This window comes from Syngnathus leptorhynchus, chromosome 4 (assembly GCF_054491065.1).
Source record: "Syngnathus leptorhynchus isolate UIUO chromosome 4, UIUO_Slep, whole genome shotgun sequence".
Lineage (NCBI taxonomy): Eukaryota > Metazoa > Chordata > Actinopteri > Syngnathiformes > Syngnathidae > Syngnathus > Syngnathus leptorhynchus.
In genome coordinates this window covers 11,476,292-11,496,765 of record NC_141198.1, presented here as the reverse complement: position 1 = coordinate 11,496,765, position 20,474 = coordinate 11,476,292, and the positions used below count along the sequence as shown (strand labels likewise).

General features: G+C 41.7%; 5 protein-coding genes and 1 long non-coding RNA gene across 8 annotated transcripts in view; 3 read left to right on the top strand and 3 right to left on the bottom strand.

Annotated features, from left to right (window-relative positions):
• Positions 1-11,258, top strand: part of LOC147058121 (single-stranded DNA-binding protein 2) — a 31,796-nt gene extending 20,538 nt beyond the window's left edge. For both annotated transcript variants that reach the window (XM_085909831.1, XM_085909830.1), the window contains exons 5-17: positions 6,574-6,663; positions 8,019-8,078; positions 8,171-8,225; positions 8,288-8,358; positions 8,435-8,502; positions 8,623-8,671; positions 8,742-8,777; positions 8,873-8,927; positions 8,996-9,066; positions 9,143-9,221; positions 9,306-9,334; positions 9,408-9,506; positions 10,002-11,258. In XM_085909831.1, the coding sequence (XP_085765957.1) occupies positions 6,574-6,663; positions 8,019-8,078; positions 8,171-8,225; positions 8,288-8,358; positions 8,435-8,502; positions 8,623-8,671; positions 8,742-8,777; positions 8,873-8,927; positions 8,996-9,066; positions 9,143-9,221; positions 9,306-9,334; positions 9,408-9,506; positions 10,002-10,031 (792 nt within the window). In that variant the 3' untranslated portion in view covers positions 10,032-11,258. The remainder of the gene's footprint in view (positions 1-6,573; positions 6,664-8,018; positions 8,079-8,170; positions 8,226-8,287; positions 8,359-8,434; positions 8,503-8,622; positions 8,672-8,741; positions 8,778-8,872; positions 8,928-8,995; positions 9,067-9,142; positions 9,222-9,305; positions 9,335-9,407; positions 9,507-10,001) is intronic.
• LOC147058122 (uncharacterized) lies at positions 5,313-7,203 on the bottom strand. Its single transcript, XR_015065854.1, has 3 exons — positions 7,017-7,203; positions 6,499-6,853; positions 5,313-6,357 (listed from the first exon to the last, which is right to left on the bottom strand). It is a non-coding gene; the product is annotated as an uncharacterized LOC147058122 (long non-coding RNA).
• A 205-nt stretch (positions 11,259-11,463) lies between the features above and the next one.
• Positions 11,464-13,141, bottom strand: LOC147058120 (uncharacterized). Its single transcript, XM_085909832.1, has 6 exons — positions 12,968-13,141; positions 12,572-12,714; positions 12,411-12,475; positions 11,879-12,016; positions 11,664-11,762; positions 11,464-11,598 (listed from the first exon to the last, which is right to left on the bottom strand). Exons 1-6 carry the CDS (start codon positions 13,073-13,075, stop codon positions 11,573-11,575), a joined length of 579 nt encoding a protein of 192 aa, XP_085765958.1. The 5' UTR covers positions 13,076-13,141; the 3' UTR covers positions 11,464-11,572.
• An 817-nt stretch (positions 13,142-13,958) lies between these two features.
• Positions 13,959-16,182, top strand: LOC147058119 (uncharacterized). Its single transcript, XM_085909022.1, has 6 exons — positions 13,959-14,177; positions 14,704-14,846; positions 14,931-14,998; positions 15,540-15,668; positions 15,769-15,864; positions 15,947-16,182. Exons 1-6 carry the CDS (start codon positions 14,067-14,069, stop codon positions 16,015-16,017), a joined length of 618 nt encoding a protein of 205 aa, XP_085765148.1. The 5' UTR covers positions 13,959-14,066; the 3' UTR covers positions 16,018-16,182.
• Positions 16,183-16,477: 295 nt separating this feature from the next.
• Positions 16,478-18,342, top strand: LOC147058118 (uncharacterized). Of its 2 annotated transcripts, none has more exons than XM_085909024.1 (6): positions 16,478-16,747; positions 17,284-17,429; positions 17,497-17,555; positions 17,705-17,815; positions 17,901-18,002; positions 18,143-18,342. In XM_085909024.1, exons 1-6 carry the CDS (start codon positions 16,637-16,639, stop codon positions 18,175-18,177), a joined length of 564 nt encoding a protein of 187 aa, XP_085765150.1. In that variant the 5' UTR covers positions 16,478-16,636; the 3' UTR covers positions 18,178-18,342. The 2 variants fall into 2 exon arrangements, with proteins under 2 accessions (XP_085765150.1, XP_085765149.1); XM_085909023.1 differs by having other exon boundaries at positions 17,494-17,555.
• f2r (coagulation factor II (thrombin) receptor) lies at positions 17,434-20,433 on the bottom strand. The gene is made up of 2 exons (XM_085909021.1): positions 20,237-20,433; positions 17,434-19,739 (listed from the first exon to the last, which is right to left on the bottom strand). The coding sequence occupies exons 1-2, from the start codon at positions 20,325-20,327 to the stop codon at positions 18,526-18,528; spliced, it is 1,305 nt and encodes a 434-aa protein (XP_085765147.1). The 5' UTR covers positions 20,328-20,433; the 3' UTR covers positions 17,434-18,525.
• Between the last annotated feature and the right edge of the window lie 41 nt (positions 20,434-20,474).

Genomic DNA, 20,474 nt, shown 5'->3' with positions numbered 1-20,474 from the left:
GAATTAAATGATCCCGAAAATATATAACACAATAGACATAATAGCATAACACAAAATACAGACCCTGAACTTTGACCTGATTTTGTTTGTTGTGTTGTGAGAATTAGAGAACCTGATGTCTCAAAGTATTGTGGCTAGCAAACTGCTTTCAAGCAGTTGTGAAGCAAGGGGGGGGGATTCAGAGACCCCCAGTCTGTTTCCAAGGAAACAGAGCCGTCTCTCCTCTTCTCTCCATCCTCCAGTGTTCCTTGGCACTGTTGAGAAAGAGGAGGAGGGAGATGTGCAGGTGACTCACTGTAGCATCATCTCCATGGCAATGAGTGAGGAGGGAGCGATGGGGCAAAAAAATAACATGGCAAACTCTGTAGTTGGAACTGAGGTGGAAACGGTTTTCACCATTTCCTTTTTCCAAGTTCTCCTTTTTTTACTGGTAGCCTTCCATTCTTTTATTACCACTTGCATTTCTCCTTCCTGTTGTCTTGAGTCTTAACTAGTCTGCTAGTCGCTGAGGGGCCCGGTTTGACACTGAGTCATATTGATGACATGCGTGTTTGAACATGTTGGGGATGGCTGTGTTGTTGTCTGCTTGCTGACATCTGCACGCCGCGCACCCCCTCAACTGACACGTGGGCACATTGGAGGAGAGATCTTACTGGAACTGAGGGGAGACAAAAAGCTGTACAAATGACAAGCTAGTTAGGCACACGGAGTTGTCAACTAAAAGTCAAAGATTAAAATATCCAGTGAAAACACAACTACCAAAAGCGTCTGTTAGAAATCAATTTGTCTGGCCTTGCTGTTTGGATTTTGTTTATTCTGGCTACGCAAGCTTCATCCCACATTCTATAAACATACATGTAATCGTGTCATTTGTGAGTAGATGTCAGTGTTATTTTGGTTGTCGAAATGGGAGGGAGGACATTTTACAGTAGAAATGATGAAAGGATACTGTACAGTTAGTTCCACATCACTGCAAACTAAAAACACAATAATGGATAGATAAATAAAATAAAGTGTAATGGGGTGAATTAAAAATATGAATACATCATTTATTAACTAGTGTTGAACTAAAATCTGTCCAAGGCAGAAATTAAACCAGCACCTCCCAAGAACAGCTCATCTGCGCTAACTGCTGAAAAGGGCTTTATATAGCAGAAACAATGTGTTAACCATCACGTTGAATTCAGAATGTACCATAAACTCAAAAGACTTTATCTGATGTAAAATGACACTGAAATATATTTAACCAAATGGGTAAAAACCCATTTGCACTCAGAAGGTTGAAAATGACCATGACTAGTAAGGCTTTTATTTATTTGACTTTTTATTTGTTTCAAAGTAGGGTAATGGTTTTCAAACTTAGCGGTTAGAGTTAGGTTTAAGGTAGGGGTTTGGGTTAGTGTTAGGGTTAAATCGAGATTAGGATTAGGGTTAGGGGTTGACAGCAACAATTATCAACCGTACTGTTATGACTACAATTTATTTTCATGACAGTGTGGAAGGATATAACACAGCATGACACAGCATTCTCTTCTTCCCAAAGTGTGTCTGTAATCTTCCTCCTCTCCGCTCTGTTGCGCCGCTCCCCCTTATCTCCCCCGTAGCGTGGTGAAACCAAGTGAGATAGAGACTTGTGCTGAAGTGTGACTCTCCAGCACCACACTGGCTATCATTTTCAGCCCGTTGCGTGTATCTGACAGCGCATCAGCCCGCAGCACCACCTCACATCTCACAATGGTCCGTCACTGGCCAGAGATGTTTACAAGGGTCGATAATGACATCAGTGATAAACAAGTGCTATACCCCCACCCCGGCTGAGTAGCTGATAGCGTCCTACCTGTAATCGCCTCGTGAACTCATGTAGATTAGCATTGCATTGCCATTATAGGTTGATAATCAGCTATAATGGCAGCACAAGGGGATCATTTTCACCTCGAGGTGATAAAAAGGGAAAAAATGGGAGCACTGAAGAGACACAATTGCCAGGCCAGGATATATTTTGTGACTGAAATCAATTGAAATCTTATCCCGTCTGTTTTTCTTTCCAACTTTCTATTCCCTGTGAATTCAATCTACCCGGTTAAATTCAATGCTAAAATGTTACTTGTTTGACCATTTTTTTGGGCACTGCTGTTATGTTGAACAAAACTTTCAAGATGAATGCTGAAATATTTCATTTTTCCATTGAACAATAAACAGACAAATGACAACCAGCCCAAGAGCTAAATGGTAGTATCACTATTGACTTTTTTTTTTCGTGTGCAAATGATAACTACACAAGCAAACACTGTATTTAATAGTTATACATTGCTCACTACAATAAATGGAACACCCCACTGTAACAGTACTGAGAACAAAATAAAGATATGAACGATCAATGGAAACAAAAATAATTAAACCACCGAGGACTGGATTCAAAATCTCACTCACTCACTCACTCACTCACTCACTCACTCACTCACTCACTCACTCACTCACTCACTCACTCACTCACTCACTCACTCACTCAAGTGTCAAAATAGATTGCTGACTGAGTTTCCTCAATGCAACTCATAATCATTGGAAATGTGTTTGTCGGTGGATGTGACATAATTCACAGTTGTCCGATTAGATTCGGGTCTGAAGAGCGAGTGGGTCAGTCAATAGTGCTGAAGCTGTCCTCATTCACAACTGTTGACACATTCTGGCCACATGAGGCTAGGCATTGTCACTTTTATTTTCCATATGTATTTATTATATTAATTAATCAATTCATTCATTTATTTTGCCATGTTGTATATCATAGCTCAAGAACTAAAATGCACCCCAAAAGTAAAACTAAAATTGAATGTTTTTCTTGTGTGGGTTATTGTTGTTATTGCCTGTAGCGTCTGGCTTGTGTTGCTTACGAAAAAGATGTTTGAGTGCCAGAGGGCAGTTTAATTCTAAAAAGGGAGTTTACTGTGGATTTGGGAGGATGGTGAAATATTTCTCATCACCACAGGAGACTGGGGAATTTATACAATTAATCTGCAATGCATTCATCATCGTTCTCCTTTGAGTGTGTGTTTGTGCATGCGTGTATGTGTTTGTTGGTGTGTCAAACTTGTAACATCTCCTCTTTCCATCCTACTCCCTCTCATGCTCAGGAAGTGGACTAATGGCATTTTAGAGGATGGTGGGAGCGGTAAAGAGGGATGGAGTTCCTTCCTGTGTGGTGTGTTGTTTGGAGATCTTTTCTCTTGCAACCTTCACACTAAACCTTCCACAAGCAATGTTTTGTTGAAGGTGTTTCTATGGTTTTCAACCAAACACTGCACAGTCATGAGTGTCACTTTGATTGACGTGCAGCCCAAGATGATGCACTAACTTCCGACTTTGTGGTAAATGTCGGAAAGGGTGCAACGTCATCAAATCCACCTTTATTTTGACATTCATTTTCTGCTGACTTTAGATGTTGATAGGCTTTAATAATTCAAATTTCAAATTAAAGCACAAACTCCAAACATGTTACAGCGCAGTAAACAACACTCGTTGAACTTTCCACCAACTTCAAATCAAATCAAAAGTGCCTGACAATTTATTTCAACAAATGTAGTTTCCACGACCGACTTCTCTTGATGGACAAGGCAAATTGCTAGATGCGCCTGCCTCTCAATGAGCTGATGTTAATGCGACTCTTGAATGTGGATGAGGCTCAGCCAGCAAATAACTGCAAATTATTCATATGTCGTTTTATTTGGTTTCCTAATCAATTGAGCCGGTTAAAATGTTTTTTTGTAACAGGAAAAACACTTGAGCTTCATATAATTTACAGCGACAAAGATAGCAACAAACATCTTTACTCGTAAAATTGTGTATATTGTTTCCCATAACGTTTCCCATTTAACAAAACAATAGTAGAATTTGACAAAAATGAAAAGATTGGTAGGAAGACAAGACCACCTTTTGGAGAGGAGGAAAAAAAAAGACAAAACAGAGACAGAGAGAGAGATGAGAATATTTGACATTCCACTCACGCAGTGTCTCTCATAGTGTTGCTCTCTAAAGCAGAATGGAAATGATTCCGCATTTTCTCTCACGCACACACTAAATGTGTCAGCCATGCATATTAGTGAGGTACACGAGTGGTAAACATATAGCGTGTGTTATCTCATTAGGTATTACTGGGACATAGCACTGATTGGATTAGTGTAGTGTGAATGTAGTTTGTACTGTAGGGCTCCATTGTGTAATTGCACAAGCTTAAAACGTGTCCCATTCCCGCTAACCAATGTTTGCGTTCTTCACGGGGAAGCGCGGGATCAGCTTGACTTTAAGTGGATTCAATCTACTGCCAAGTTTGTTTGGAAATGTCCACAAGATTGTTTGTGCCACAAAATGCAATTCTAATCAAGAGGACGGGATTAACACGCTCATATCTCACAGCTGGGAAACAACAGTTGCTCAATCCTATAAAAATTGCTTGGCCATATTTGAATGTAAACGCCTTTTGTGCACTTTCAGAGAAAAAGTACAAAATCGTACAATTAGAGGTACGTTCAAAAAAATATTGCTTTAGTACCCTTGCTACTTTTACACATGTATCCGTACAAAAATAATTTCTGCCAGTGTTTGGTGTCTTGAGCACATCTCGTAGTTTGGCTCCGCATTAACTGATTGCAAATAAGCTAAGGTTCCCTCAGGCTGTTCTGAATTAGCTTGGCAAATAATTTGGAAGACTTGATTATGTTACACTAAAAAAAAGTTACTTCAGACTTACTTTTTTATGGCTGTGCGACAAAAGTTACCTTTTAATGGACAATAAAGAAAGGGATCACTTGAGGAGACGGTTGAGAGAAACTTAGCCTCGGTAACACTCTCGTAATGAAGTGGATTTACCAAATGAATGTTTTTAACCTTTACTGCCCAGCAGTGCAAACACAGTGACGCACACAGTATAATACAATGTGCAAGTTGTCATTGTATTCTTTAAAATAATAATATTCTCTTCCTACTAGGGCAGTAACAATACAGTATTGAACCGACAATTGTAATACCCTAATTTGTGTTTCATTTGCAATAGCAAATCTGCAGAACTCACACCTTTCAATTTGTGCCTCCAATCCAGATACAAGCTCTCAGTGCTACCCGTAATAATAGTCAAGTCAAGTTTATTTGTATAGCCCTAAATCACAATAATAATAATAATCCATCCATTTTATATCCCGCTTTTCCCGGAATCGAATCTAAACCCTCCTGACTGTGAGGCCAACCTTCTAACCAGTGCACCATCAAGCCACATACTATTGTTTAAAGTAAATCCATTTGGATCCAATCTTCAACTGTCACCATCACAAACCAATGAATAATTATTTATAAAGGCAATATTTTAAGTAGTGTCAAGAGTAGTTAACCGCCATATAATAAAACTAGAATAAAGCAAAACTACTTGCCATTGAAAATGCCTGACACGCAGTAGCAGAGGTCTTTTCAGAACCATACTGTCACCTAGTGGCATGTACAACTACTGCTGGAATTACTTTATTCATGCATATTATATTAGGGTTGTTATGTCTGTAGGGAGACAAAAGAGAAAAGCTACACTTGTGGCCTGAAACTTTTAGATACTCAATGAGCTCATGTCTTGATGGCTTGAAAGCTAGTCAACCTCAAAGTTTTGTTGCCTTTTTCCCCCAGGAATGTTTGGTTAAACTCTAAATGGTACAACTTTTGAAGTCTCGCCGTACTGGATAAATTCTTGTTTGAAGATGAAGGTTGTTGGTCTCTGGGGCAGACAGACATCTTGGCTTGTTTTTGTTGTTCTTTTCCCTCTGTTCATCCATTTGAAGAAAAATGCTGCTTTGTCAGCAGGTCAGGTAGATGTTCTCCTTCAGCAACCCCCCCCCCTCACACACACGAACAAACAAAAAGTGCACACTAACAAGCGCGCACACACACACATAATCTCTGCTTTGTCCTCATTTTCTTCTCCCACCCATTCTTGCTCTCTCTACCTCGCTGGCTCTCGGAGCATGAAGGCAAACTCAGCAAACTGCCAGACTGCCAGAGTAGTGCTGCATTCTGGGTAATCCACAGTGGAAGAAAAATGAGAATAAAATGGGTGACAGCCCCCAAAATTACTCTCTTGATGCTGCTCAGTGTTGCACCACACTAGTCTGTATCCATACCAAATGTTTCCCCCCAAAGCTCAGTTTGCATCAGCAGACGCAAAGTGAACAGTGAGGAGATAAAGTAAAATGAGGAAAGACGAGGGTGGAGGCGAGAACACTAAGTGCCATCGTTCTGCTTTTATCTTAGGCCTGATTAAACTTTGTTCCTTTGTGACCTCGAAAATCAGCTGGTGGAAACTTCAGAGAATCCAACTTTGTCCAATGCCTTCAGCAAGGGAGTGAAAGCAAGTGAAGGGATCAGAGGAACAAAAAAAAAAAAAAAAATAGCGTGAGCAGAATGAAAAAATAAGTATATATAAAAAATAGATATATTTAAAAAAAAAGGTATGTATAATAAAAAACATACCCACAAAAAGAGCTGGTGTGCAAATGATAAACTCAAATGCCGGACCGTAAAAGTGTTTTTGTTCTCTTCTCTCAGAGTGCAGCAGCAGCCCCCAGCCCAGTCCTCGGTAACCTCACCCCAGGCGATGGCATGCCAGTGGGTCCGGTCCCACCAGGATTTTTCCAGGTGAGCGCATTTTATAATAAGCACGTTAGGGCGACTCTGCGAGGTGCACATTGATTATCTGTCTTTATCAGACCATCTCAGACAACCGCATCTGACATGCAGTTCAATAACTATTATCAGCCTTTGGAAAGTTGCGGCTTTCAAAAAAAAAAAAAAGTTGAACATCTTTAGAAGAGCAGGTGAACTCTTTCTGTAGTAGAAAACACAAAACAGATAGTCACTTCCTGTAACAGAACAGACAGTATGGCCAAGTGCAGAGCGACAGAGACTTTATCGTGGGGAGAAAGGGGAACGGTGGGGTGCTGGAGCGGTGATCGGACTGGGTGGGGGCTGTCCAGTGCTGAATGACGTACCTGGTGGAATAGCATTCTGCTGGGCTTCTCACGGGATCAGGTTGGCGGCAGACTGGTAGACTACTGGAAGAGTAACTGGCAGCACGGTCAGACGGACAATTCTGTAGGTTTAGCAAAAAGGTAAGGTGAGTCAGGCTTACAAAAGACAGACAGGTGAGCGAAGCGGCATCACAAGACAGGCTGACCCGTGACCCGCACTGATATAGCGCACTCAATGAGCCCGAGACAGGTGGCGGCGATTCCGCTGATAGGAGGGGCGCGGTTGAGTAACACGTGTCACTTCCTAATCTAGATTTGGGGTCTTTTTTTTTTTTTTTTTTGCTTGTTGTCAAAATTACAATCATAGGTGGGACAAGACGCCTTATGTCCTCTTAAACCTTCTTTTATTCTTTCAGTTAAAGACATTTTGCAGAATTCCATGTTTCTAACTTCAGCAGTTTAGAGACGGCCTTCAGTTTGTTGGATGAGGTTATTATAAAAGAACGTCAAGCCCATCAAAAACCTTGAACATGTACCTTTAGTTGTACTGATGACATATTTTGTGATTTTCTTCACTTTCTATTAATGTCTCTATATTTAGATTTATTTGTTCATAGCATGCTAAGAGACTTGCTTCGGGTGGTATCCTAAAAGGTTGAGTTGCTAGCCAGTCTCAGGACACATAAAGAGACAGACAACCAGTTACATTAAGATTCACACCGTCACCGAATGGGAACTAAAACTGCACAGCCTGCACTGAAGTCTGACAAATTCACTGCTCTGCCAGTGAATGGAGTGCGAGACCCCCGGGTACAAACACAAGAGCTCTGTGGCCCTCTTGTGGTGTATTTCAAATTACTTGTTTAGCCGCCGCACTGCATTATGGCTCCTGTTATTGTGTTTCTCTTTGCTAAGAGAAATAAATGAACTACGACTTATCGCAACATGACACTCCAGTGTTCTCATTCTTTTGTTCTCCCCGTTTTGTTGTTTTTAACCTTTATTCATTTCTCCTTGTTACAGCCTTTTATGTCGCCTCGATACCCGGGAGGACCCAGACCGCCCCTCAGGTTACCCAATCAGGTAAGTGACACAGTGACCCCTGCGTCACTACACTGGCGAGGAGAAAAGGTCATCAGCCTTTGTGGTAATGATGGATCACGTGTTGTCTGCAGGGGCTTGGTGGCGTGCCAGGAAGTCAGCCTATGTTGGACCCCACGAGACAGCAAGGTGGGCTCACATAGTTGAATGTCTGCACAGATGGGACATTTATGACTCTTTCCGTGTTCTAGGACATCCAAATATGGGTGGACCAATGCAGCGGATGACGCCACCAAGGGGAATGGTGCCACTCGGGCCCCAGGTGCGTAGCGTACGTGTGTGTGACGTCTCTGCTAGCAACTCTCTTACACGTTGTTTTGGTTGCTTTGCCTTTGTAGAGCTATGGAGGAGGGATGAGGCCACCACTGAATGCATTAGTTGGGCCGGGCATGCCGAGCATCAACATGTAAGTGGGACAAATATAATATTTGAATTTGGTTAGTTAGCGCAATACGGATATCGCCATTTGTTGCAATTTTATATTCCTACATTGCATCTAAAGTGTGTGGTAATGTGTTCTTTCCAGGGGTCCAGGAGGTGGGAGACCCTGGCCAAATCCCCCAAATTCAAATTCCGTGAGTAATTGCACTCATCATTTAGGTATTCAATTTTGATGTAATGTGACTTTTGTTGCATTTTTTTCAGACTCCTTATTCGTCTGCATCTCCAGGCAGTTATGTGGTGTGTATAGTTCATCTCTTACAGCTACAGAATATTATAGGTAGACTGGAGTTTTATTAAAGTGGTTCTTATGGCACTTTTTATTCACATTTCAGGGACCTCCAGGAGGAGGGGGACCGCCCGGGACCCCAATCATGCCAAGTCCAGCAGGTAAGATTTGCAAGTGTGTCTGTGTAGATGTGTGCTCCTTTTATTCACTCCGCATGTTCGCTCAAAAGATTCAACCAATTCTGGAGACAACATGTATACGATGATCAACACAGGCCCCCCGGGTAGCAGTCGGCCAAATGTGAGTTTTTGATATGTTCATCACGAACTATTATGGTCAGGTTGTAATCTTGGTGACTGACCATGTGTGTCTTTAGTTCCCAATGGGTTCAGGAGGTGACGGTCCATTGGGGGGGATGGCTGGAATGGAGCCTCATCACATGAATGGATCATTAGGTACAAGAACAACGGGATTGCATTTGTTAAATAATTAGAAGAGGAATATGTTAATGTTAATGTTATGTGATGTGCTTTACTCAGGCTCTGGCGACATGGACAGTCTCCCAAAGGTAAAATTATACTGTTTATATCCTGAGCTTTATCTACAGTTTCTCTATTATCTGTCGCATTTTGTTTGCTCAGAACTCTCCAGGTAATTTGAGTATGAGTAACCAGCCGGGAACTCCCAGAGAAGATGGAGAAATGACTGGAAACTTCCTCAACCCTTTTCAGAGTGAAAGTGTAAGTTTGTCAACTGCAAATGGCAGTTTAGTACAAGTTGTATACGTTGTGGCTAGAAAGCTAGTAAACATGTACTCTACTAATGTTAAGTTTGAGCTTCCTATGAATGGACTTTTGTTTTAGTTTTACATTTTGGGAGAGGTTTAGTTGACAATAGTTGAAAATGGTTGATGACATCAAATGAATGAGTGGAACGATTTGTGAGATCGCACAATAAAACAAGTGTTGTAATCGTTCTCAGTCCATAAAGTCAAAGTTGACCCGATTAATCGACTTTGCTGCTCTGTCTATTTATGTCCTGGTTTAAGTACAACACTCTATGAGATGAGACTGGCCGGCTCATTGATGAGGAAAGCCTCTGTGGCTAAAGTCAGACTATGGCATTAGACACCTCTGAGTCTGGGGCTATCATTGGTGATGTTTTAAAGAATGAAAACTATGTCGCAATGTCAGCTGGAGGTTATTTGACCGGATGTCTCTCATGTCTCTGCACAGTATTCCCCAAACATGACCATGAGCGTGTGAAGACAAGGCCGTCAATTGACCACCGCCAACCTTCGACAAAATGGATCACACCTAATGTCAAGTTGAGCCGTGACTCCACCTCCTCCTCCTCACCCTTGACCTCCTCGATCGGGACAGCGACCCAGGACGTTGTCCGAACGCCACCCCACCTAGCCCCGATGTTTGTCTCATCTAACTTGTCCCGTTCCAAATCACCACTCGGCCACACATCAATCCCTCTTCTGCAACTATGCGAGTGTAAAAAGGAACAATTCAAACACTTGGAGGAAAACCCGAGTGTGTTTGAGCGGGGACCTTTCATGCCGCAAAAGACAAGACGTATTTATTTTAAACATTAAAGACAATCTCGATGGTTAGCTATACTGTAACCGGTTGTCACCATGGACTTTTTTTTTTTGTAACTTTCCTAACAACTTCTTCACAGAGGAGACACATTACAATACCGCAGATTTTTAGGTTGCTTCCCTTTTCTACATTTCCTTGTCCTCCACTCACACTGTGTAGGAAGAAACATGGCATCTAATAAATGTGTTTCTCTCAATTTTAATTCTAAAAAGAAGCCAATTTTTTAAGATAGACTAAATCAAATAATGACTTCTCCAAGATTTTTTTTTGTCTATTATGGCCCCTGTAATGTTTTCTGGACTTTGATGCCAAATAATCCACAATATTCCTCCATGACTGCAATTTTTTTTTTTTTACACTAAGACAACGCAAGAAGACTCATCTTAAAAAAAGCCAACTCGTCATCCGATCAAACTGTGACATCAGTGTGTACTAACAGTGGTTGGTACAGAAAGTGAGATGGTTTCTAATTCATGTTTTTTGATGTTTAATTTATGGTGTACAAAAGGTCCACGTGCCTGTGAACATCCGCATTCCTAAATGTACAGCCCACAAATGTAGCTCACAAAATGTCTTGTATGTGTATTTGATATTATGATTCAGATTATTTAAGAAAACTTCTTATTGTTATTGGGAGGAATGGACTAATGATGACAACACATTTAACAGAAGATGGACTTTATTTGTGGTTCTTTTGTAAGTATGAAGCCATAGGCGCGGGTACAAGTTGCATTTGTAAATTGGACCATGTTTGGTGGCAGTACGTTGAATCCATTTGTGATGTGTTCACTTCTTTTTTTATTCTTGTATTCAGTTTTTGTAAATATACAGAGAAGTATTTCATGGTTTTGAATATACTGTTATAAAGCTTCTCTTCCCTCAGCCAGTGTCTCATCTCTAGTCTCTTTTGTGTTTAGCAATGAAGCTGCTCATATTTTCCTCCTAAACTGTCATGTGGGCATTTGTACAGTTTTTTTATTCGATTGAATGTCTTTGTATATATGAATTTACAGCAAAGCTTTTGATAGGAGTAATGTAAAAGGGATTTTTGATGTGTTCAAGTAACACAATGATGGAAAGATACCCAAACAGCTGAGACAATTTTAATACAGCAAGAAACAAACCAATCAGACTTCTCATGTCTGATGACGGACTTAATGTGACATAGTCTTTGTCTCTAAGAGGATTTTTCCCCATTAGATGTTTTGTTCTGGACACAGATCTGTAAAAAAGAGAAGCCATGACAGTTGACTGTCACTGAGACACAATGGGAAGCATTGTTCTTACCTGTGCCGTTCCCAAAATGCAACTCTTTAGTGAATTTGAGGCACGCTGCCTGTTTCTTGAAAACTTCCACTTGATCGTCAGTGACTTCTCCCGATTTTGCTGTTGCACATATCAACAAATTTCAGAGCTGGGAAAAACTTTGTCAAAGATGTCGTATTTGGAGTGATGTAGGAGGACTTTATTTTGTGTGGAGTAAGAGATACATCTATACTCACTTAGGAGGTAGAGGAATCTGCCGCTTAGGGGCATTGAGTTGGGGATCTTCAATACCATGTTGTCCACCAAGAGGAGGCAGTCAGGACACGTCTTCAGGTATCTCTCAACATGAATTTCCTTAGCGTCGCTAAAGTGAGCTATAAGATAAGAACAAAGGGAGGCGGGGTCATACAGTGCCATTTACTACAGGAGTTGAATCCATCCATCCATCCATCCATCCATCCATCCATCCATCCATCCATCCATCCATCCATCCATCCATCCATCCATCCATCCATCCATCCATCCATCCATCCATCCATCCATCCATCCATCCATCCATCCATCCATCCATCCATCCATCCTTCCACCCAACCAACCAACCAACCAACCAACCAACCAACCAACCAACCAACCAACCAACCAACCAACCAACCAACCAACCAACCAACCAACCAACCAACCAACCAACCCACATTTTAAGCGGAACTTTGAATCCACAATGGCTGCAATCACATTATTCCGTCAATCAATCGATTAGAATATACTGACCTTCCACAGAGTCAGAGCTGCTTGGATACACTGAAGTACCATTGTCAAAAGTGCAATTTCCATTTCTGGTAAAGAAAAGTTAAGCCGTTAGTGCTACTGTTATCCATTGTACCTTTTTGCTGAATTGTCAAGAACAAGTGTGAGTGAAAGAATAAAATTACATTTTTTCACTCCAGGTCACTGTGTAGTTGTCAGTGTCGGGCACAGGTGAGACTTCCATCCAGTAGCTGGTCGTTTTATTAAGTTCCTCCAAGTATTTCTCAGTGTCTGACGTTCCGATATTATAGATCCATTTTCCGGGAATCTGGGGAAACACACACACATCCAAAAAGGGACCAACAAAGTAAAAACTTGTTAGTCAGCTTGTTGATTGGTTTTCTACCAAAATACTTATTATTTGCAGATTTTGCATTCGGTATTTTATTTTAAAAAAACCATTTGAACAAAAAAGAATAATAAATGCATGTTTTATTATCATAGGTAGGAATATATAAGTACCCCGACATAAAAAGCGGTATGGTTCATTTCAACCAGTTTCAAACAGATATTGCTTTTACCTGATTTCGGTCAGTCAGAGGGGCTACAAGCTCTTCACAGCTCGGATCAGACGAAGCAGCCAGAGAGGTGAGAGCCAGCAGAGCCAAACAATAGTGAGCAATCATCATGAGATAGATAGATAGATGTCTGACGGGTTGACACAAAGCGGTGAGAAGGGAAAATGCCAATGGTGGCCGCCAAAAAAGAAGGATTTATGTAGTCATAGAGAGAGAGAGAGAGAGAGAGAGAGAGAGAGAGAGAGAGAGAGAGAGAGAGAGAGAGAGAGAGAGAGAGAGAGAGAGAGAGAGAGAGAGAGAGAGAGAGAGAGATTGTACAAGTAAGGACTTCATGTGTGTGATCATTGATGTATGTACATTTCTGAAGTTCATAAAAGCTAGATAATTATAGCGACAATTTTTGATTATCGTATAAAATTTAAGTTCAGTGAAATCATGGTGGTGGAATCAAAAAAATGCCAAATGAAATGACTCTAACTTTGGTGTAGCTTTGCGGACAGTGTTATGTAAGAAGGATCAATAGCTGATTCCGGTTAATGGAAACTTTGACCTTTGTTTTGTCTGGAGTTAAGTACTGCAGTTGTGCAAGCTTGGTCACGATCAGGGTTGTGCAAACAAATTGGACATGGATAAGTATTGTAACTGTCATGAGATGATTGATTAACGACACATGTCAATGACATGGTGTCATCTTTCTCAAACTAAATGAGCGTGCTGCCATTAGAGTGATTGAAAAGTGTGCCTCATATAGAGATGGACCAATATATTTATTAACTGTACCAAAAATATGTCAGTGAAGTGTAAAGAGAGCACTGCCCCGCTATTTTTTTTTTTTTTGCGGGGGGGGGGGCTGTATGGTTTCTCGCCTGGGGCCCCTAGAGTGGGGGTCTCTAAACCCCCACTGTTGCACAACAAATCTCAGTGTGGAGCCTTCCTTTTCATACTCTGCCATTTAGCTGTTACGTAACAGGATGAATAGGACACAAGAGAGCCATGGGCTTTGCATCAGGGTGTTCCAGCCCACCGTTATACAACGCATCAGCAACTTGCAGGCAGCCTCGCTGACATCCTCACACTCCGCGGTGGTCTCGCATCTTCAGCCATGTCTGCCCACTTGCTGGCCCTTCTGCTCGCCTTCACCTCCCTGTGTGCTGCGTCTGAACCGGACTGCAAGGAACTTGTTAAACCTCTGCAATTGGACAACCACAGCCCTGTGAGTATTTGAGTGTGCACATTAAAAGTATTTCAATTTGTGCTTAATAGAATTGAAAATGTATTTTTATTGTCTTTGCTGTGTTTCTACACACCGTAATAATGGGGTCAACAAAGGTCATTAGGAAGGAGAAATGCTGCGGCTAAAACAATTTGTTATCATGATCTTTGGACTGTATGTACAATTTGAGTGGAACACCAAAGTCAATTGAAATAATAAAAGGTGAATTAAATTGCTCCGAGCTCAAATTGTACCCATTACATAATCTTTCTAAGATTTTGCCATATCAGTTATGCAAACTAAAACAAAGTAAAAGTACTCATCCTTTAGAGATGATTATGATAATGATGATAATGTTGATGATGTTGATGGCGATGATGATGCCGACAATGATGACGATCATTGATAACCATGATGATGATAACCATGAAGATGTCACATTATTCAACCTGCATCCGAAAATATGTTTCGTAATAGCGATAGGCAGTCATTTGGTTCAGTTTGCGGTCTTTATGTTGGGCATCAGATCTTCGGAAAATGGATTCTTCACGTGAGCTCATGGGATGAGCCAGGCCTGAAGAGTGACCTGATGGCAGCAAACAGCTCGTGGATCGAATTGTCACCATCTTCCCAGAGTGGGACCATCTCCCTGTACTGGGCTGATCGTCTGTAAGAGGACAGACACTCGTCTGAGCTTTTGCTTCCAATCTGATCAATCGTCACCACCTCTTCTTTGTATTTGGCCTTACACAGGAATGACAACAAATGTCTTCAGGGCTCCGCTGATGTCACCGTCTCTGGAATGACCAGTCACGCCACATGTACGCATCCATTCATATCTAGTTGAATGTATCATCTTTTATACATTTGGTGTTGCATCCAGTAGGATATGGAGTATTCAAGTCATTGAATTGAAAGAAAAAAAATGATTGAATATAGAGGCCTCAAGATGGTGGCAAATCATTATGTTAGGCTCTACCTTATTAAAACAGAGGTCGTTGTCATCAAGATGCCACAAGGTGGCAGCAAAATAATACCTTCATTGAAAAACAGCAAATAGGCGAGTTAGAATTCATAAAAATCTTCAAATTTGCAAATACAAAGCCATTAATTTGAAGTGGTGGATTGTACATGGCACCATCATGGATTTGAAATGAACAAATAAAAACATTTCAGCTTGAAGAGATGTTACTAGAAATATTACACAAGATGACAATTTTTTCAGGGGCATAGCTTTGTGAAACATCTTCAACTGTACACATCGCTGATGCACAAAAGCAAACTCTGTCTTCTATCTTTGTTGTGATGCATAAAAGCAAACTTTATCTTGGTCCTGACTGTATATGTTTTGTGTCTACACAGTAAACATCAACAACCATACTTCCTATCATGAGGCCAAATATTACGCAACGTGTTCCGACTGCCTCCTTTCCGAAGACACCACCCTCGTCCCAGATGGCAAATCTAAGGGCCGATACCTTTTCCTCTTCAGTACGTCTTTTACCAATGCAATGAATCTGCCTTGTTTTGATGAATACCTTCTGTAACTGTGTTTTAACTCAAATTGTACTTGTCTTATTGCTTTTCAAAGCCCGAACCGGTAAACTGGAGCCAGCCGAATTGGAGACCTTCAAGAAACAAGCCGTGTGTCTTAATTTTCCCCCAGAATACTACTTTCTGGACTCGGGTGAGTTTTTCCACATTCCCTTTATATCATCTCCCGTGTGATTAAAACTCTCAGGAATCATTGCTCGCTGGTCTTGTTTCAGATGTGTGTCCAGATGAACGGAAGACTGTTGCAAGCAATGAGGGAGAAGAGCCAACTGGTTCCTCAAAGTAGATGGTGGCACATAGACAGGAAGACAAATATGCCCTGCAAAACCTACTAAATGTTCAATGGGCAATGAAATAACCTTATAGACATGTAAAACTTGATGCAAGTCTGAAGTCTCAGTTTGTTAGAGAACATCGGTTAGTTGTAGGTGAATAAACTGCTGCAATTCTCCTCCGTGCAGTTCTGTCTCGAACCCTTTACATAGAAAAGATGACACTGTTCTTTACAAGGAACGGCGGCAGCAAAAAAAAAAAAAAGAGTTGCCTAGTAACTTATTTGTACTGTCAAGGCAACATTGTCGATGCAATACAAATGCTCTGCGGGAAAACAACCTTGATTGCACAAGAGGAACGATTTTTCCCATTAATCCAAAAAAAGGAGTCATGGCGCTTTGCCCAGAGGCCATTCAAGGCCGACAGAGGACCTTTGAAATGCTCATTCAGTGCTCGGTAAAAGCAGGTCCCAGCGTGATTATTCTGTTTTTGGGGGGGGGCGTGTGTGTGCGTTGAACGCATCCTTTGTTTCCTTCATACGAAGTAAACGTTTGCACACCACTTTTGACTCTTGGAGAGCCCAGAGTGATCAGCGTTAGGCCCCAACACAGTTAGAGGACGACAGTGAGACCATGACTTGGCCTACGTTTCATTTTTTGTTAGCTCTCGCCGCACTTTGTGGGGCTTCTGCACCGGACTGTCAAGACCTGGTCCAACCTTTCATGCCAGAGGACCCGCAGCAGGTAAATTGCTCAGTGGATTTTTTGGGGTTAAAAGTACTTGGATCAAGTTAACGTTGGAAACAAGTTAATAATATTCTTTCGGGTTGACTGATTTGTTTTTTTTAAAAATGGGTTTACTACACTGCACTGTCTAAAAACAAAATGCAAACTGCAACAATTATAATGAACAAACAGTATTGTTACAGAGTGTCAATTAATACTAGACCATAAAAAACAAGTATATTGGGGACTAAAACAACAATTGAAGTTAGAGCAAGGTTAGTTAGTTCTACAAAGCAAGCAAGTTGCTTTTACTTAAACCTTTAGGTTGTGGTTCAATAAATGAGGTAAATGTTCTGTGAAATACAGGAAAGCCAATTTTCACAACATTAAAACGTAAAAGAAATAAATGAATTGCTCAACTTACAATGTTATCCAAGTTTGTTGCCTTGAAATTTTTAGTTCACCCAACATTGTACAATGGAAGCAGTATATCATATCTGAATGTGTACCAAATGCTACAGTATACATAGATTTGACCAATTTCTGTGCTGCAGGTTTTTGGCAAATGGGTGTATGCGATGGGAGCTGGTGACCCCCTGCCATACCACCTTGCGTTAGGGTCTTGGAAAAGCTCCTGGATAGATTTATCCCCAACGTCAGACAGTCACATTGTGACAATGCGATGGGGCGATCGCACTCTGTAAGTTGCTTGATGCGGTTGGAATATAAAGTGCAAGGTGGAATATAATGATGTTGTCTCACAGCAGTGGTTGCAGTTTTGGGGAAGTCAACATGACAATTGCTGATCTCACCACCACATTTCGCAGTAAGTGTAGCATAGAAATACAGACATTACAAAATGAACACCACCTCCAATACATTCATATTTAACTCCAGTATTTTTATCTTTGTAAATGAGATATTTTACATTCTATTTGTGGATACTGTATACCAAAATGTGCACATTTTCCAAAGAATATCTAGCCGACCACAAAGGTCACCTCGTGAGGACATGCTCCGACTGTCTCCTGTGGACAGACACCTTCCGAAATCGTGATGTCACTGGTAGATTCATCCTACAGTTCAGTAAGCGAGCAACTCTCTCTCTCTCTCTCTCTCTTTGCAAGTCAATTTGACTTTTAAAACAAATAATAAAAATAACAACACTCAGCACGGACTGGAGCAATTGATCCCAATGATGTCGAAGTGTTCAAAAAGCAACTTGGCTGTCTGAACTTCCCAGAGGACTACTATAAATATGACGGAATTTCAGGTGAGACTTTTAGTTGAGTTGAATACTGAATGAGGTTGCCACCCGCTTCAAAAGGGAATGTGTCACAGGACTGTTGTGGTCATTGTTCATATTTATTTTTTCTTTCCTTCCTTTTGTCTTTATCTGTCTTCCTTCTCCAGAGCTGTGTTCTAATGACAAGCAAAGTACAGAGTGAGACACTTCGAGAAGGAAAGAACCACATGCAGTATCAATAATTTAATTTTCATTCATCTTTGTAGACCATAGGGCGTATTTTCAGCCAGTATAACCATGTGATATTGCCCAGCCCAAAATAAATAGAAAATAGAACAAAATAAATCATGTATTCCACTATTTCAAAGGTGATGGCAATTTTATTTTACATTAGTTATGTATACACTGTGGCAAACCACACTAATAAATGACCTGGCTGTCAATTCAAGATGAGCATTATATTGGTCAACAATTCTTTTTTTTTTTTTTCCCAATCAGAAATGCAAATACATTTTCTAGATTGATTTGTTGAGCTGTGTAAATTACAGACCTAAATGCCATGCACCTTGGTGTCCAATTTACAATACTGGCCCCCTGACAAACTTTGAACAACCTCCATTTTGCATGACTTGCTGCTGTCCCTCTGCCCGCTGATTCTGGTCCTCTGCGTATGCGAGCTGCTCGGAGTCTGATGCGGACGCTGGCATCCAAACAGCGTCACCACTCGTTTCCTGCACTGAGATGAGCCAAAGTAGTAGAGGAGCGGGTCCAGGCAGCAGCTAAGGCTCCCTGCGCACATGGCGACTAGGTAGGCCCGGTAGGAGGTGTCGCTGGACTTGTTGATCTCGATGTAGTGGACCATCAGAATGATGTTAGCTGGGGTGAAGCAGACCACAAAGACGACCAGCATAATTGCAGCCATCACCACCGCTCGAGTCTTTTTGGAACGGTTCTCCACGTTGGAGGCCACCAAGGCCCGGATGATGCGCACGTAGCAAGCCACCGTGAAGACGAGCGGGACGAAGAAGAACACGCAGCAGTAGGTGGTGAAGAAGTAGCGATAATAGGATTTCAATTTTTTAGAATCTTGCACGTCGTGGCAGGTGGTGATGTCCAGTTGGGGCAAGTATGCGGTCTGACCCAAGGCCAAGAGAGGCGCTACTCCCGTGAGGGCCAGCAGCCACATGGCGGCGCACACGGCCCACGCGGTCCGACGGCTGCGCCACGTCAGCGAGTTCATGGGGTAGACCACGGCCAGAAAACGGTCAATGGCGATGCAAGTCATGAGCAGGACCGAGCAGTACATGTTGCAGTAGAAGGCCGCCGTCACGATCCTGCACATCAACGGGCCGTAAATCCAGTTGTTGCCGTGGTAATGGTAGGCTATCTTGAAAGGGAGGAGCAGGCCAAAGAGGAGGTCAGCACATGCCAGATTCAGCATGTAGATGATGGCGGGCTTTCTGGGACGGACGGGGTGCACAAATATCACTGCGGCCACGAGGTTGAGTGGCACGCTGATGATGAAGACAAAGATGTAGACCGTCGGGACGAAGGTGGTGGCCAGGCAGCTGCGAAGGAACCGCTTGGCCTCCTCCGAGACAAAGTAGTGCCTATGCGGCTGACGATGTGAGCCACGGTGTCGTCTCACATGCTCAGGCTGGGAACCAGAGCCGGAACCGGTGTCATCGCCGAGGCCGTCAAGCATGGACGGACCCATGTAGTTCTCAGCATCGCCAGAGAAGGTCCGCGGGTAAAATCCTGAGGCTTCCATGACAGGAAAATGTTTTTACATTATACTATTTGCCAGACTGTCACATCTTCTTTTTGTTTTATGATAATATTTGGGTTCCAGGTCAAATGAATACGAGACATAAGCTCATAAATCTTTTTGCTGGTGTTTACATCTAGATGCATTGAACAACTCAGGACGCAACACCTTTTTGAAATCAAAAGAATGTTCATTTTTAGTCTTGACCGCACTGAATACTCTTTGTTGTCAATGTATAATACTTGAAGACATTTTGTTCTCTTTGTAGCCAAATAAAGGGTAAAGAAAACAATTAAAACATTATCAAAACAGCATTATCTTTGGTATAGACAGATAAATTGTTCAATTTGATGTCAGTGAGATGTTATCGTAGTCCGAAAATGATATGGTACATACGTATACAACACGGCATTGTAATAGTTGCATAAATCGTACACCAAGCAGGAATACGGACAGTCAGGTTCATTCTGAAATACAAAAATTCCAAACTTACCATTGCGGGTGCCGAGTGCTGAGCTGTGAAGTGAAAACATCACCAACAGCCAAACAGATGTGTGACCTGTGGCTGTGCTGCCTTGAAGCATTTTGAAGGGAACGTTACAAGTACAGTTTATCAGGACTGGTGCCAAGTGTGTTTTAATATAGTTCAGTCAGGGGGGGGCTGGCGTAGCTCTTTTGACTCCTCCCCAATAATCCCCTAGTAATGAATTGAACACAACAATCTCACGTTG

What these genes read in the sequence shown, in the direction of transcription:
- LOC147058120 (XM_085909832.1), bottom strand. Translation starts at nt 13,075, where the DNA reads ATGATGATTGCTCACTATTGTTTGGCTCTGCTGGCTCTCACCTCTCTG. An exon ending in CTCTGACTGACCGAAATCAG is followed by an intron (nt 12,715 to 12,967) that starts GTAAAAGCAATA and finishes GTGTTTCCCCAG; the next exon opens with ATTCCCGGAAAATGGATCTA. An exon ending in GTGACCTGGAGTGAAAAAAT is followed by an intron (nt 12,476 to 12,571) that starts GTAATTTTATTC and finishes TTTCTTTACCAG; the next exon opens with AAATGGAAATTGCACTTTTG.
- LOC147058119 (XM_085909022.1), top strand. Translation starts at nt 14,067, where the DNA reads ATGTCTGCCCACTTGCTGGCCCTTCTGCTCGCCTTCACCTCCCTGTGT. An exon ending in AATTGGACAACCACAGCCCT is followed by an intron (nt 14,178 to 14,703) that starts GTGAGTATTTGA and finishes GTTGGGCATCAG; the next exon opens with ATCTTCGGAAAATGGATTCT. An exon ending in AATGACCAGTCACGCCACAT is followed by an intron (nt 14,999 to 15,539) that starts GTACGCATCCAT and finishes GTGTCTACACAG; the next exon opens with TAAACATCAACAACCATACT.
- f2r (XM_085909021.1), bottom strand. Translation starts at nt 20,327, where the DNA reads ATGCTTCAAGGCAGCACAGCCACAGGTCACACATCTGTTTGGCTGTTG. An exon ending in AGCACTCGGCACCCGCAATG is followed by an intron (nt 19,740 to 20,236) that starts GTAAGTTTGGAA and finishes CTGTCATGGAAG; the next exon opens with CCTCAGGATTTTACCCGCGG.
- LOC147058118 (XM_085909023.1), top strand. Translation starts at nt 16,637, where the DNA reads ATGACTTGGCCTACGTTTCATTTTTTGTTAGCTCTCGCCGCACTTTGT. An exon ending in TAGATTCATCCTACAGTTCA is followed by an intron (nt 17,816 to 17,900) that starts GTAAGCGAGCAA and finishes AACAACACTCAG; the next exon opens with CACGGACTGGAGCAATTGAT. An exon ending in TAAATATGACGGAATTTCAG is followed by an intron (nt 18,003 to 18,142) that starts GTGAGACTTTTA and finishes TTCCTTCTCCAG; the next exon opens with AGCTGTGTTCTAATGACAAG.